The sequence below is a fragment of the Lagopus muta genome, chromosome 6 (assembly GCF_023343835.1).
Source record: "Lagopus muta isolate bLagMut1 chromosome 6, bLagMut1 primary, whole genome shotgun sequence".
NCBI lineage: Eukaryota > Metazoa > Chordata > Aves > Galliformes > Phasianidae > Lagopus > Lagopus muta.
In genome coordinates this window covers 37,473,205-37,487,893 of record NC_064438.1, presented here as the reverse complement: position 1 = coordinate 37,487,893, position 14,689 = coordinate 37,473,205, and the positions used below count along the sequence as shown (strand labels likewise).

General features: G+C 34.8%; 1 protein-coding gene across 3 annotated transcripts in view; it reads right to left on the bottom strand.

Moving 5' to 3' along the window:
* MIA2 (MIA SH3 domain ER export factor 2) overlaps window positions 1-14,689 on the bottom strand; it is a 28,152-nt gene that overhangs the window by 3,781 nt on the left and 9,682 nt on the right. For all 3 annotated transcript variants that reach the window (XM_048950053.1, XM_048950056.1, XM_048950054.1), the window contains 18 exons: window positions 14,583-14,604; window positions 14,391-14,479; window positions 14,122-14,190; window positions 13,443-13,553; window positions 13,190-13,261; window positions 12,671-12,775; window positions 10,027-10,149; window positions 9,367-9,490; window positions 8,633-8,679; window positions 8,337-8,427; window positions 6,975-7,113; window positions 5,959-6,060; window positions 4,849-4,909; window positions 4,493-4,528; window positions 3,618-3,685; window positions 2,880-2,959; window positions 2,403-2,534; window positions 418-576 (listed from right to left, as the gene is read on the bottom strand). In XM_048950053.1, coding sequence (XP_048806010.1) covers window positions 418-576; window positions 2,403-2,534; window positions 2,880-2,959; window positions 3,618-3,685; window positions 4,493-4,528; window positions 4,849-4,909; window positions 5,959-6,060; window positions 6,975-7,113; window positions 8,337-8,427; window positions 8,633-8,679; window positions 9,367-9,490; window positions 10,027-10,149; window positions 12,671-12,775; window positions 13,190-13,261; window positions 13,443-13,553; window positions 14,122-14,190; window positions 14,391-14,479; window positions 14,583-14,604 — 1,630 coding nt within the window. The remainder of the gene's footprint in view (window positions 1-417; window positions 577-2,402; window positions 2,535-2,879; window positions 2,960-3,617; window positions 3,686-4,492; window positions 4,529-4,848; window positions 4,910-5,958; window positions 6,061-6,974; window positions 7,114-8,336; window positions 8,428-8,632; window positions 8,680-9,366; window positions 9,491-10,026; window positions 10,150-12,670; window positions 12,776-13,189; window positions 13,262-13,442; window positions 13,554-14,121; window positions 14,191-14,390; window positions 14,480-14,582; window positions 14,605-14,689) is intronic.

Below are 14,689 nucleotides of genomic sequence, written 5' to 3'. Positions count from 1 at the left end.
CGTTTCCAACATACTTGCACTGAATTTAGTTATTATGCAGCTACAAGGCAAGCTGCAGCAGCAAGATTCAGAGCAAGGCTGGGTAAGAACACAGGTCTGGACAGGAAAACAGGAGTACCTCTGCATTATCCTGTAAGTAGCTGAGATCTAGCAAATAGGAAATTTGCCAGATACAGTTTGTTCATCCAGAACAAACTTTGAGTTTCATGATCAAGCTCAGATGCAGTTGATGAGGCTTATATACAACTATAATATCTTGCTGCAACTGACAATTGTTCTATACCCTCTTTTTTTTTTTAAATGTTCATTTTTAAAATTGTAGTATCTTTGTTTCTTTAATACAAGCAAAAAATACTTAAATATATACACTACAAGTCAGTAATTCCATTCTTTCAGTAGCTAAGCAGATTTCTGTACCTGATGGAGGCAGAATTATTCTGCGTTCTCTGTCCCAGGGAGGAGACAGGGATCCAGTATCTGATGGTGGTCTGTGGGGATCAGTTAATCTATCAGAACTCATGTCTCCTCGTTCATTGCTGCCTTCATACATGACAGTCGATCCTGGTCCTCTAGATCCTAATTGAACAAATCAGACAGCTAAAACTCATGTTTTTAAACCTTCCATTATGTCTTTCTTCATTAAGTCTGAAAACAATGGAATGTATCACGAAATGTCAGCACTTTCAAGATACAAGAGGAGCAAGAGTCCACAGGAAACTCCAGCTGTTCGCTGATGATGATTTACAAGGAGCCTTTAAAGGTTTGTTTGGAAGGAAAATATCCTAGTTCAAGAGAAGTGTAATCTACACTACCTGATTTTTTTAAAAATAATTTCTAAGAGTACTTGTTAATTCAAAGAAACTGCTGCCTTCATGGTGTTATTTTCAGCACTAAAATAACAGCTCATCAATTTAAAAATTATCACTCAAAGTTAATATCCTCATTAAAAATATCCATTCATATTATATCCAACACTATTCTCATTGTCTCTATTATAAGAAAAAAAAAAAAAACAAACAGAAAAGACCAGGTCAACATATAAGTTGGAAGAGAAATTGTGACAATGAGTGACTTCAGGTTTGTAGTTTTCTTTCAGGTAAGACTTGTTCTGAAGATTAACAAAATACACAATTCTGGTATCCTTCTCTACTCCGAAATTCAACCTAGAATTCAAAGCCATTTTCTACCCTGCACAAAGTGAGATGAGCACTATAATTACACTATAATTACTGCAGTTACATCAACTACACACATCGTTTGTTTTATCTATCCAAGTTTTATTAGTGCTCTATTGCAAAATGAACCACAGTTATTCTTTTGCATAGTTACCTTCTTTGCTAAGACTCCACTTTGAAATCCAGTTTTCACCTTACTCACCAGTAAAATCTGAGCTAGAATTTGAAGATTTGCATGACATCTAAATTGCATTACTTACTGCTTCTATTCAAGTAGAAGTTGTCAAACCTGTAATTTTTGTTGTTTGTAGTATAGCTATGGTTGAACATTCAACCTCAGCTTTTTTTTTTTCCTCTTAGAACATGAATCAACTTTCAGATGGAACCATCTATTATTTATGGAGAATGAAATTACATAAATAGACAATGCTAGTTGTTAAAAATCAATGTTGATTATTGAAATCCCTATAAATATTTTGACATATTTCCCATTAAGTTGCCAAAAGATCTCATAGCAGTACTAAGTTATATAGTAGCTTCTTCATGACCTGCAACAGATGCTGAATTCCATACTAGAATTCACCTACATTGTTTCCATTAAAAAAAATAAACATGAAGGAGTCATGTTTCCTTCCCTTATGACCCAAGACACCTTGCGTTTCCTCCACCTACTTCTCAACTGATACATTCTACTCCCTGTACACAGCCATCCTGTTCTCTTTCAGCACTAGGGATAAGACTCAAACTTCAAAACTAAAGGGAGAAGAATCAGTAACTTCCTACAGAATCATTTTTCATGACTCTCAATAAAATGTTGAGAATGTAGGTACCTCCACTTTCCTTCTCTCTCTTTAAACGAATGTACAAATGAGATGAAAGCATCTGTATTTTTAATGCAGAAATCTAACTGACTCATTTAATTTAACATCAGAAGTTATTTCAGCAGAACTGCATTTGTCCAAGAAATAAGACCAAGGTTGCCTCTCTTCTCAATTTGTGTTTGTGAAGTGAATCCACTGACTAACTCAAACCAACAAAAATTTCCATTGTACTGGTGTATGTTATACAGATTTAGAAGCAAGATGAAAAACAGGAAGAGTTTGTCTGTTTATACTGAATTGGTTGTTTTAATGCATTTGTCACCAGTAAGAGGAAAAGGTGTGACAGATTTATAGCAGAGGAGAGAGAAATCCAGAACAGACAGGTTTTCAAGTTTAAGAATTGTACCTCTTCCTCCTCCTGCACCTGGAAGCATAGGTGAAAGCCTTAAAGGACCCTCCAATAAAGTTGGAGGGGAAAGAAAAGCTCTTGTTTCAGATGAAGGCCGGCCCATTGGTGAGGGTCCATATGGGGAATGCTCTGGAACAGTTAAAACAAAATACTCAAGTTCACAATACTCAGTTTAGCAAGCTGTATTAATTACTTAACTTCTCAAGTGAACTTTAAAACTAAATTCAATAAGTGAAATGAGAACTGCGTTCCAGTTACTGTATGTGTCACATTTCCATCTACTCTCATCGACGCTGCCAACACTCTTAGTTTCACTATTACCTACAGCAACTTATGACTTTTTTTTTTTTGACATGACTTATTTGTACACACATGTGGCCAAGATAGGTTTGAAACAATTAGATGTGTGTCAGCGCAGGAAACAGAACCAGAATTCAGAACTATTAGGGTCTATTTTACAATTCGATACTGTACCTCTGAATGGTCTAACTGGAACATCAAGAGCATAAGGATCTTTTTCTAAAAGGTCAAGTTTAAATTCTGCTTCAGTTAATCTGTAAATAAACAAAGAAAGTGCAAGAACGTTAGCAGCCTGCACTGCTTACTTCAACTTTCCTACTGTAAGTGCTCAACAGACAGACACATTCTCTAAATAAACAAGGGATGTCACAGAACTCTGAATTTAGTAATTCCTCAAATTTCATTATGCTACTGTATTTAATCTGGAATTCAGAAGTTCAATAGCATGTTAGATACCACAAGTGCTAGCACAGCAATGCTCTCATGAGCACTCTATGCTTCAGGTGTTACTTTAATTGTACTTCCAAAAGTTCCCTTCCACCACCTAAGCCTTTAGGTCAGTACTAACTTCTGAACTGCAAGTTGCAAGATCATTTGCTAATCATGACTTCTGGTTAATTCATACATATTAGAAAAACAGTGTCACCAAAACCTCAGAGTCCTAGTACTACATTCTGCTTCTTTCATGAACTAATTCAATACCTCACACAGTTCATATTTTCTTGCATGGCATTATTACAGGAATCCTCAACTGTCTGTCTTTCAGAGCTACGATGGAATGCTGTGCACTTTCTACCTTATCACAATTACCACTGGTTAACACAGGTCTAGAAAACACTGAATTGCACAAATCCAAAATGTCCTCCAGTGTCACATTACATTTGTTTAGAATCAGATCAGGACTGCACTTACTTTTGTCTGTTATGAGCGTTTTCTTTTCTTATATCATTGAGTTGTCTTTCAGCTGCACGAGCTGTCAGCTTCCAAGAGGGACAAAAATCAGATGCTTAGATATTTTATTAATTAAATCCTTCATAAATGTTAAAGCTCTTAGATCTAAGACATTTTTCTATCTGAGGTGTGTAGATTGTATTTTCATTGCATACTACGGATGCATAAAGCACATGAAACAGAGCCTCAGAGACATCACCAAATGACACTAGCAGTTCTGCTAGCTAACTTTTTGGAAACAAGAAGGCTTTCCAGCAGATTCTTAGAACTGCAGGAATGGAATTCTCAAGCTATAGCTGCTTTGAAACATCTACAGAATACATACAAGATTTAAAATCTCCAATGTTACATAAGAAAAATTTATATTAAATTAATACAATTCAAATCTATATTACAATCATGAAGTGCTATTTTAACAGGACAATCTCATACAGACCATTCTGCAAAACTGAACATTTTATTAGTCAGGGGATATTGTAACAATTTCTGTTTGGAAAAAAGTAAAAACAGAATTTATAGCACCATTCTTAGGAAGCTGTCAATGGAACACACTGTTCTCACAGGACATAATGTCTTCTATTTGTAGATAAAAGGAGTGGAGTGCATCCAGGAAAAATATTAAAATGGCACTGAAGCAAGGCCAAATGCTTGTGTTATTAGCAAAATGTCACACACTTATTAAACGATAGCATGTTATTCAAGCAGATTTAGTGCAATAGCAAATAACACTGCAGTACTTAAAATTCCACTGAGCTCATAAAGCAAGTTATTCAAATCACTGAAAAGAGAGACAGTAGCTGATACAAAATTAAGAACATTTGGTGTTTTAAGCTTACCCAATTATCATGAGCTTTCTTCTCATGTGAGGTAATCTGTGGAAAAAAACCATTATTACATCATTACTGAAGAGCATTATTCATCTAAAGAAGAAAAGTTAAGACTGAGTAAATGCTCTCATTCATAAATTTAATGTGTATAATTATGAGACAAACTTACACCAAAGCTCCTTTTTCATAAAGTTACAGTGATCTCTGCTAAGAAACTGAGTCTACCAAAACAGATGGTGTAAGAGAGGTTAAAAGAGAACAAAACAAAAGCCAGATGAAGTATCAACACCTAACTGGAAGTGGTATTTCACTGCAGTAGCATCCATCCTACTTGGCACAGCTGCCAGGTAACACAAAGCACATACCTGATTCTGATAAGAGCGAATGGTTCGTTCTAGCTCTTCTTCCAGATCTTTTGCTCTCTGTCTGTAACAAAAACAGCATTTATGATGCCGCAATAAACTGCTGAGAAAAAATAGTTTTAAATATAAAAAGCACAACTGTGGTACTTAAGATTTCGTATCTAGAAGGAAGTATTGTTATTTAGGCCTAGATTTAACAGCACTGATGTCATTTTTGTGTATCCTGCGGTCCTTAAAGTAGTACATGCAGGATGCTAAAAACATTCCTCCCAACTCTTCAGTGGTCTGTGATATGTTTCCAATTTAAAGGATATCCCTCTTCATAATGCCCTAACAGCCAGCCTTACCAGCGCAGCAGCTGTTAACTGGCTGGAACCTTATGCCGTTTCAGGCTACCAGTCAATTCTGAGGGACAGTTCCTTGCACTAAGGTTATTTCCAGACCACAAAAAGCATGAAGCCACCTTGCTGTCAGCCTCCTGTGCACAGCCTCTGCAGATGGGCCACAGATAAATGGTGAGGATGCTAAAAAGTGAATTGTATATTCCTGTAAGAATACTAAAGAATGCCTACAGTAACTTCATATTCCAAAGAAGAATTACTGTAATTAACTGTTCAGAAAGCATAGCTGATCAGTACTGTTCACTTTGAATCAACACTCTCAGAACATTATAGATCAAAGAATTATGCTACAGTTAAACTACAGACAGCAGTCGTAACACGAAACAGAGAAAAACAGTTAAAAAAATATAGAAAATATTCCTGAGTATTTTAGGAAAGAATTTCTAAACAGTAATATTATTTTACAGCTTACACAAACAGAAATAGAATACTAAACTTCACAATAAATATGTTCAGAACGATGGGAGAACCAAATATTACATTCATTTTAACTTCTTATTTTGATGCCTGTTCAGCTGACATTTAATTATGACTAACATTCCAATCAAAAAGCTCTCAGCGGTCTTCTGTTCTCAGTTATGTATGTATTACTACACACAAGCAAGCACACACACAAAGACGAAACTATCTGGAAGAAAATACATTCACTTCTTCTGGTATTCTCTATTGCCTTTTGTTTACTTTCAAACAAGTGAGTAAAATTTGTCATTACCTGTAGCTGTTTAGTTCTTCAGCAGCATGAGTAATTTTTTCATCTACTTTAGAAAGCTTTTCTTCTTTTTGTAGGCGTTCTCTCTCTTCTACTGTCAGTTTTCTTTAAGAAAATTCACAAACTAAGGTTAATTCTGTTTTTAAGTCAACAATTCTGTAGTCAGAATATAAAGAAAAAAAATCTAAAGTTACTTGGCTAGAATGTATAGAAAATGTTTATCTAGATAAAGGATTTTACTGACAACAAACAAAGTGCAGAAACAGGACTCGATTTTATTCATATGAATGTATTCAGTTCATTAGTTTTGTTTTATGAAGCATTATCACTATTCCTGAAAGTATTCTGGAAGATGATTTAAACTCCCAAATACTAAAGCTCTCCTTTTGCAAAATATTTACTCTCCAGGGAGTATTTCTATTTAAAACAAACAAAAAGCACATAACCCCCAGCCTCCCCCCAAAAAAACAAACCAACCACAACCAAAAAAAAACCCAAGTACACAGACCTACATTACCTTTCAATGCTATTTCAGCAGCTATTTAGCAGACGTTCCGTTAATACTAATAGCCTCTTTTACTCAGCTATTAAACTGACTTCAATCCATATTGGCCATTCTTGTCTTTGACAAGCAGCATATGCTTATTGAGCTTTGGCATGGTATGTCTAAATGGCTAATTTTTAAGTGGTTCCTTTCTATTCCCTCATCTCTTTTAAAATCAAATGTTAAATGTAGTGGATTTTGGGGTTTTGCTACACTAGCAAGGATGCCAATTACACAGGTACTATATATGAACTACAGAGCAATTTATTGTTGAAAGTAACACTTAAAATGGGCCCTGCATACTGCCTAGTACAGAATCAACTTGCGCTGCTTCTCTGGCTACCTTCAGAATTATGTTTTCTCCTTGAAGAAGTAATTTTTGGCTAGTAGAACTGTAGATCATTTTCAACCTAAACAAAAACACGTGAATGTCAAGCAATGAGCATTTAATATAAAAGTCAGGAGGAACCATCACCTGTGTAGTTTCATTTCATTTTCTTGATAAAGCTCAGTCATAACTTTAAGTTTCTGCTGAAGCTTTTGAACTTCACTTTCCAATCGTTCATTTTCAGATTGTAAGGAAACCTGTTCACTTTGGAGGTTTTCTATACGCTCTGTCAAATACAGAGATAATTATATTAGCAATTAGATACAGGTCATAAAATTAAAGTATTTGTAACATGTCTAGACTGTAAAAAGCCTGTAAAAACTTTTGATACCACATTAACTTAATAAAGTATGCAATAACGTGTATTAATACATTTCAGTAATTATACAAATTGAGAAACAGTATTGGCCTTTTGATGGGAAGCCAGCAATTATGTTCTCTACCTGACACAAAGCACAGCTCTGAGCAAACTAACCTTTGCAACCCCTCCCAATGGTTGGGCTTCTCTAGGCAGTGCTGTTTTGTAGCTCACAATGTAAATCTTCATTTACAGCTTTTATTATTGTCATTACCCCACTAGAAGAGTAAAATCTTTATCACCATATATTCTTGTAGATTGCCCATACAAAGTCTTGCTAAGATACCTGAAGGGATAATTCCAACTTGAGTCTCAATTATTTGTCTAACTACTTTATGATCCAGATTACAATCAGTCACGCTCTTTATTTACTATTCCAGCCTATAAGCCTAAAAAGCCTTACTATTCCTAAGAGCCTCAAGTAAGTTTAAGTACTTTTGTGGGACAGAGTAAATATCCATTTGAAAAATGCATCAGCATAAGTCAGTGTAAATGATCATTAAGCACTGAAAAAACACAGTTTTACAGAGCATACCATCATTCAAATGTCAAAGTGTGATGGCTATTCTGCTTGCTTGCATCAACAAAAGCAACAATTAGTTACAGAATTTTCAAATTGTAGCAGCAGTATTTTCATTTAATAAAGTTTAATTCAGTATGACCTCTACAACAAAGGAAAACATAAAAATACTTCCAGCTTCAATGCTCTAAAATGCAGTCCTTCAGATTTTAATAAGTATTCAGCTTACACTACAACTAAACTATCAATTTTAGTAGGTAGTTTTAAAACGTTACAGTAGAAGTCTGTTGTTTCACGTCCAATATTTATGTAAAGAGATTTTATATTTACTAACATCACTTAGCCCAGATATTTTAAGATTTTGTAACTTCCATACTGCAAAAGAGTACAATAAAATTTAGAAATGGTGCTTTACCAGTCAATTATCAATTACTCAACTTGGATTGCTTCACCACCAAAATCAAATATTTAAAATAGCTAAGCAATTCAAACAGGCATTTTAAACATCAAGTAGATCTATTAACTTAAACTTAATCCAGTTTTTAGTGGAAATAGCATGTCATTTAATTACCTGTTAGTTCTCCCTTAGCTTTACTTTCATCAGACAATTTTGAATACATTTGATCTCTTTCTGTTTCCATGGTCTTTAAGCAAGCATTTAACTACGATCAAAATGAAAAAAACAGCTTAAATCTGTTAGAAACTGTTTGTATGCAAAAATATTTAAACGACAAAATTGCACAACCTTGTGATACCACTTGATAGCTATTTACAATTAACCTTAGCATTAAAAAAAAAACCCACCATATATTGTATTTAGATTCCCCCCCTCCCCATTCCATCTACTGATTTCTTAAAATCACATACCTTTGCAGCATAGATCAATTTCTTTATGGTTCGTTTTTGCTGATCATCTGATTGACAGAACAGAATGTATCACATATAAAGCACAGAAAGATTTGTGACAGAGCTTACTACTCTGCTACTGGCATCAGTTTATTTTTATTAAAAAATGCCACAATAGGCAAAGCATATTTTAAAACAGAAAATAGGTGTTCTTCCCTCCCTGACAGACTCAGACTAAGAGTGAATGCACTCTAAGATTTACTGGGTTGCACTCTGTGCTATCTTAGGACTAGCAAAAGAGAAGCCACGCATGAATCAGAAGGAGAAAAGGCCCTTCTGCGCTGCTTTTTCAGGGGATCCACATCTTTATCCCCAGTGCTGTACACTGCCTGCAACAACTAACAGCCATGGAATGACAAGAAAGTCGAAAGTAAGCTCTAGGGACCCACAGTAATACTGCTTGGAGGAACTTTAGGAAGAAATTAAAGTAAGGCTCCCACCTATATACGTATGATAATCACTGCCTAATACTAACATAAGCTAAGTCAATCTGCAAGAGACCAGGCATCGAGTCTTTTCATTTTTCTGTAACAATTAATGCACTTGTATCTATAGCCCCCCATTACTCTATGGTAGCACAGGCTACCATCACTCCAGAAGTTTCTAAGCATCAAATAACTTGTCTGACATGGATAACATTGGGTGTTATCCAGTTTGTTGGTTTGATATCCATTGAAATACTTTTAATGTCATACCTAAATGCTCTCCATTTTCTGTTTCACCCTTTAAATCAGTGTCCCAGTGGTTATCTTCAGCATCATCGTCATCTCTGACTGCTGAACTCCAGTCTTTCATCTTTAACAAGTACTGTGTCAGTGACTAAGAAAAAACCCCACACAAAACAAGAACAGTAAAATAAGTACAAATAATAAAAACTTTTCCAGGTTTTCTAATTTTTGTTTAGTTCCCTTAGTAGATCAAGTGAGCTTTATGTGTAGGACTCTCCACGTCCAACATTATACTCCTTCCATTAAAGAATATATGGCATGTCATGGTATGCTCTAGGAAGACTGTTCATGTACCCATATAAATAGGCTTTTCACAAGGCTTCTGAATACAAATAAGGCCCCAACCCCCACAATCCAAATCTCAGAAAAAATATACTTATTTATAAGAATCAAAAGTGTTTCTCCTTTTTAAGATCTGCTGGCTTCCAAGACTGTCACAATGCTCCACCTATGCTGCTAAGCAACTTTATTTGCTTAGCGAAAAAGGAGACATTACAGGACAGCAAACAAAAAACTCAAAACAACTTAATGAGTATTAAGACAGGGATCATTTGTTCAATTCTCTTGAAACTTCATGGTTAGCATCAGTTTGAGTAATCCAATTCAAAGCTGACTTTCATAATTTACCTTGACTTGACTCTCTTTATCTTTCAATACTTCTTCTATATCTGCTTTAGAAGATTCAAACATCTTAGTTTGTTCATTTAGTTCACTAAATCGTTCACCCCATCCTTCGGCTTCTTGTAAAAGCTGAAAAGGGAAATACTAGGTTAGGGTGATTGTTTCTCAGAACCAAAAATCACGGATGAATATCAGTTGAGCACATTATATGTACTGTCTTTTCAAAAGCAGAATTTTAACCTCTCATCCACCAATATGAATTAAACAAGCAGAACTACAAGACAGTTAAATTCTCAAGATTTGAAAATAAATTCTATGTTATTGCTCCATTGCTTTTACTACAGAAGTTTGGCTACTGGCACACAACTGCATCTTTCAATCAGTAAAAGTCACATGTGAATTCATAGCATACTGCAAACTGGGTATTACCAACAAAAGAAAATGCTGTTTTTGTCAATACAGAAGACATACACAGGCAGCTGTGTTTATCATTAAACATCGCTCCTAAAAGGGAAACTAAACTTTGAGTAGCTTCTGCATAGAGCCGAACAGAAAATAAATCGACCTTACTTAAATCCTTGTAAGAATAACAGCGAAGGAAAAAAAGCAACCATGTGCAGTGAAACAAAGCAGCAAATATTTCTAATGTTCCTAGAGAAAAACCCAACCCACAGATAAACATACAAACAAAAAACAGGAATGTGGAGTTCGTTAGCAGTTCCCTTGTTCAAACTAGAAGGCCCAGTCCTCTCCCTGACACGTCATAAATCTGAGAGCACATCTGTTACAGTGTTTAAACTGTGATGCGCCAGATGACGACCCATCAGTGCAAACAGAGGAAAAAAGTACTCTAATTTCTGTGAACAAATAACGTTTTTGTTACCTTTTAAGCATAAGTGAAATTCCATCTTTAAAAAAAAAAAGAAAGAAAAAGAAAGGGATAGAGATCTTCCAGTACAGTGAACCAGTTCACACACTTAAACAACCTTAGAAAAGAAAACACAAATAAACAAAGCAGATACTTTCTCTTCTTTTCTTACTGGGTTCTATAAACTACTTTCCCGGTTCTTCATTCACTAAAAAGCACAGCAAAATACAACATAGACCTTCTGAAATTACTAAAAATGGCAACACAGCTATGATGTGCCAAACTTCAGTTACTTATCCTAAATAAGGTGGTTAACAAATGACCATACGCAGGTTATTTTATCTGGAAGGAATTAAAAATATATATATTTAGTTAGGAACCTGACAAATCGATTACACCCCAACGACTGTTTTTCTGAATTTCTCCTAGGTCTGCCTGACATAAAACTACTGTCTCTAAAACAGTAAATTTCAGCACTCAGTATTACCATGCTTTAAGTCCTATTTTTAAGTGGAAGAAAGAAAAAGAACAAGAACAATCTTTTCCTCAAGAAGAAATAAATAGAAAATTTGAAACCAAGAAGCTACTAATAGGAAAAAAAAAACCAAAAACCTCTATTAAAACTTTTAATTGCATACAGCTTCACAAAATTTCATAGAGATATGTTGTCACACTGGAAATAAAACACTCAGATCAGACACTTCCTTCCCACAGAAAGTTACGAACAGATTTGATGAAAAAGAAGTCCTGAAGGAAGATAATTCTCACACAACTTCGCCTTGCAGTGACCAAACCAACATCTGCTGTTGATCAAATCAACATCTGCTATTTGTCCACTCACAGCACCTAACACAACTCTCCTCACCTCTTCCCCCCGTTTTATTTTTTATTGGTACAGTGAAACATCTAACCTTGCTGAAAGTAAGAACAACATTAAGTTCTACTGACAACAGAGCTGTGCATATCTGGAACGTTTCTCTACCAGAAAATCTACCATTTCCAGTAACTTCCCTAAAAACCAGCAAGTTTGATATCAAAGGTGCTTTAATAAAATCAACAGGCCTGTACATCTAGCTCTTCAAGATACCTGCCAGGACACATTTCACACAACAAGGAGATGAGTCAGACAGGAAAACAAGTACATATCCATACAAAAATGAAATAGTTTATGTAGCATTTAATGTTCACAAATATTATCTTTTTTGTTAGAAATTGTAAGTTCATTATAAAATTTGGCATTACACTGAATGTCTACTGCATATGCTGATGAGATCTGGCTGTCGCAAGGAAGAAAACAAACAGCTAAAACTTGAGAAGTAACAGTCCTTTCTGTATCACCACATTACCCATCTGACTTCACAGCAACACTGCATTAAGTTCCTTTCCTGCCTTTTGCACAGTCTGACATTTCTTCATTTGCTTGGCTTTATCAAATAAAAGCATTTGCTCTTTGCTGCTAAAAAGAATCCAAGCTGCAGGCTTCCTGACATCTTTCCTCAGCAAAAATCCTATTAGTGTCACATTACTACGTGCCATTTTCCTCAATAATCTGCACATGTGTTTCTTCTATTTTTTGATTGTTTTTTAATCAACACGGAACTACTTTGGACAAAATTTTTCCATCATCATTTTAAAGGTATGCCTGCTCTTCTTAATTCCATTTACAAGAACATTCATGGGCTACTCACAGACCCGTGCACGAGGAGCTCCTTGGAGAAGTCACATTTACAAAGCACTGTACAAAGATAACATCTCTAAGGAATTTAACTGGGAAGAACTTACCTGCTTCTCACTCTCCTGAAGCTGGTGGTTTTCATCTATGGCATCTTGAAGAGATGTCTTGAGTCTCTCTGTATTAATCTGATATACTTTTAGGGTGGACTTGGCCTACATTTAAAAAAAAAAAAGTGTGCTGTTTCAAGTGTATGTGAAGATATAACAAGTAGAGTCACCACGGACTGGTTCTTAATTCATCTAAGTACATTATATTTGTATTCTCATCCTTTCATCACAATTTCAACAGCTTTTGCAGACTGAAGTCTTGCAACAACGTGTGCCATTGTAGAGTAAGAAAGCAGAGAAAAAACAATGGAATTGCATTTCCCAGTAAGTGACCATCACTGTAAGAAATCAACATTTGGTAAATCACGGCACATAGAAATATTAGAGCCTTTGCAATTCTTCTCATTTACATACCATATTATTTCTGCCTCCTACTAGTCAAAATTGTAAAGAAATAACTACATTGAGAATGAAGGAATGATGAAGCTTTGAAAACAGAAATTATAAAATAAGACATACCTCAGCAACTTGGGATTGGACAGATTTTGCTTCTTTCTCCAAAGATTCCAGTCTTTCCTGAATTTCAGCCACCTGAAAATAATTATTTTTTTATACAGCTTCTTCAATAGATTCGACTGGAAAAGTCTAAGCAATTGCTGAAGTTACTTTAATTTTCAAACTGTGAAGGTTGCTAACTCCAAACCAGAGCAAGCTGTTTTTCTGAGAACATTAAAATGAGTAGCAACACAGAAAAGATCATTTCTATCCTTACCAATTTATCATTTTCTGATTGCTTGGATTTTTCTTCTTCCAGTTCCTTTTCCAGATTCTCTATTTCTTGGTTGAGTTCCAAGTTTGATTTGTTCAGTTTTTCATGTGTTTCCTAAATCAAGTTGTTTTGACAGTTAACACACTTGATATTAACTACATAAAAAGAATACGTTTTAAATTTCATTTGAATGCAAAAATGACAAAGTACACTTAACATCACCATTTCAAGTATAATTCTCAATGAACTCTAGACTCATGCATGCTAACAAAACCTTTAACAACTAGCTCTATTGGGTCTCAAGTACAGAACAAAATAAATCTGTTTGCTTTTTTGTTACTTGAGTTTTATATACAGTCCGTTATTTCATTCAATTTCTTTTGAAATCTTTTACAAATATATACTAAGTACAGGGGTATAAATGCAGCGATTGCATCTGATTTTGTTACTGTGTCGATGCGAGGCTATTCTGAACTTATGCATGCCTTTTCTTTAAAAGTCCTGGTAATTTTAAAACGTTCCAATAGGCTATAAAACGCATCTGAAGTAAATAGAACATGAGAACATACTTCCTGCAGTGCCCTATCTCTCCTGTTTAACCAATTAATTATTGTCTAACATGCCATTGGCTCTAGTATCAAATGATAATTACATCTTTTTTCCTTTTTTTTTTTTTTTTTACCTCAAAAAGAGACGCATCTGATTCTTTCATAATGTTGTCATCCTTTAGAGACAATTCTAAATCTTCCAACTGAAAAAAAAATTCGGAACTTATATAAAAAATTGCCTATAGAACAAATAAATAGATATATTTATATATCTATTTATATATATATATTATATAATATATATATTATTATATATAGAATAAATAAAATTCTAGTCAAACACAAATTTTGATTACAGTGTGAGATACCAATAAGGCACTGAATTGGAAGGTTGTTAGGTTACCTCTTTTTTGCTAAGGCTGAGTTTCTCAAGAATTTTGCACTTCTCTTCAACTAGTTCAGCAATTTTATCGGCAAGCTGTTTTTCCCTTCCTAAAATAAACAGACAGCTAGATGTTGCAACATTCACACAATAGAAAGTAGCAAAAAGAAGGTTTATGAAAGTTATGCATCAAACTACGAAAAATAAGCTTACCTACATAAAGTCGACTTCTAACCTGAAAGAAAAAGAAAAAAGAACAACCTTGAAAACGTCTGATTAATTTGCTCTTACATAGTATCTGAAAACTACTGTCTGTGGTA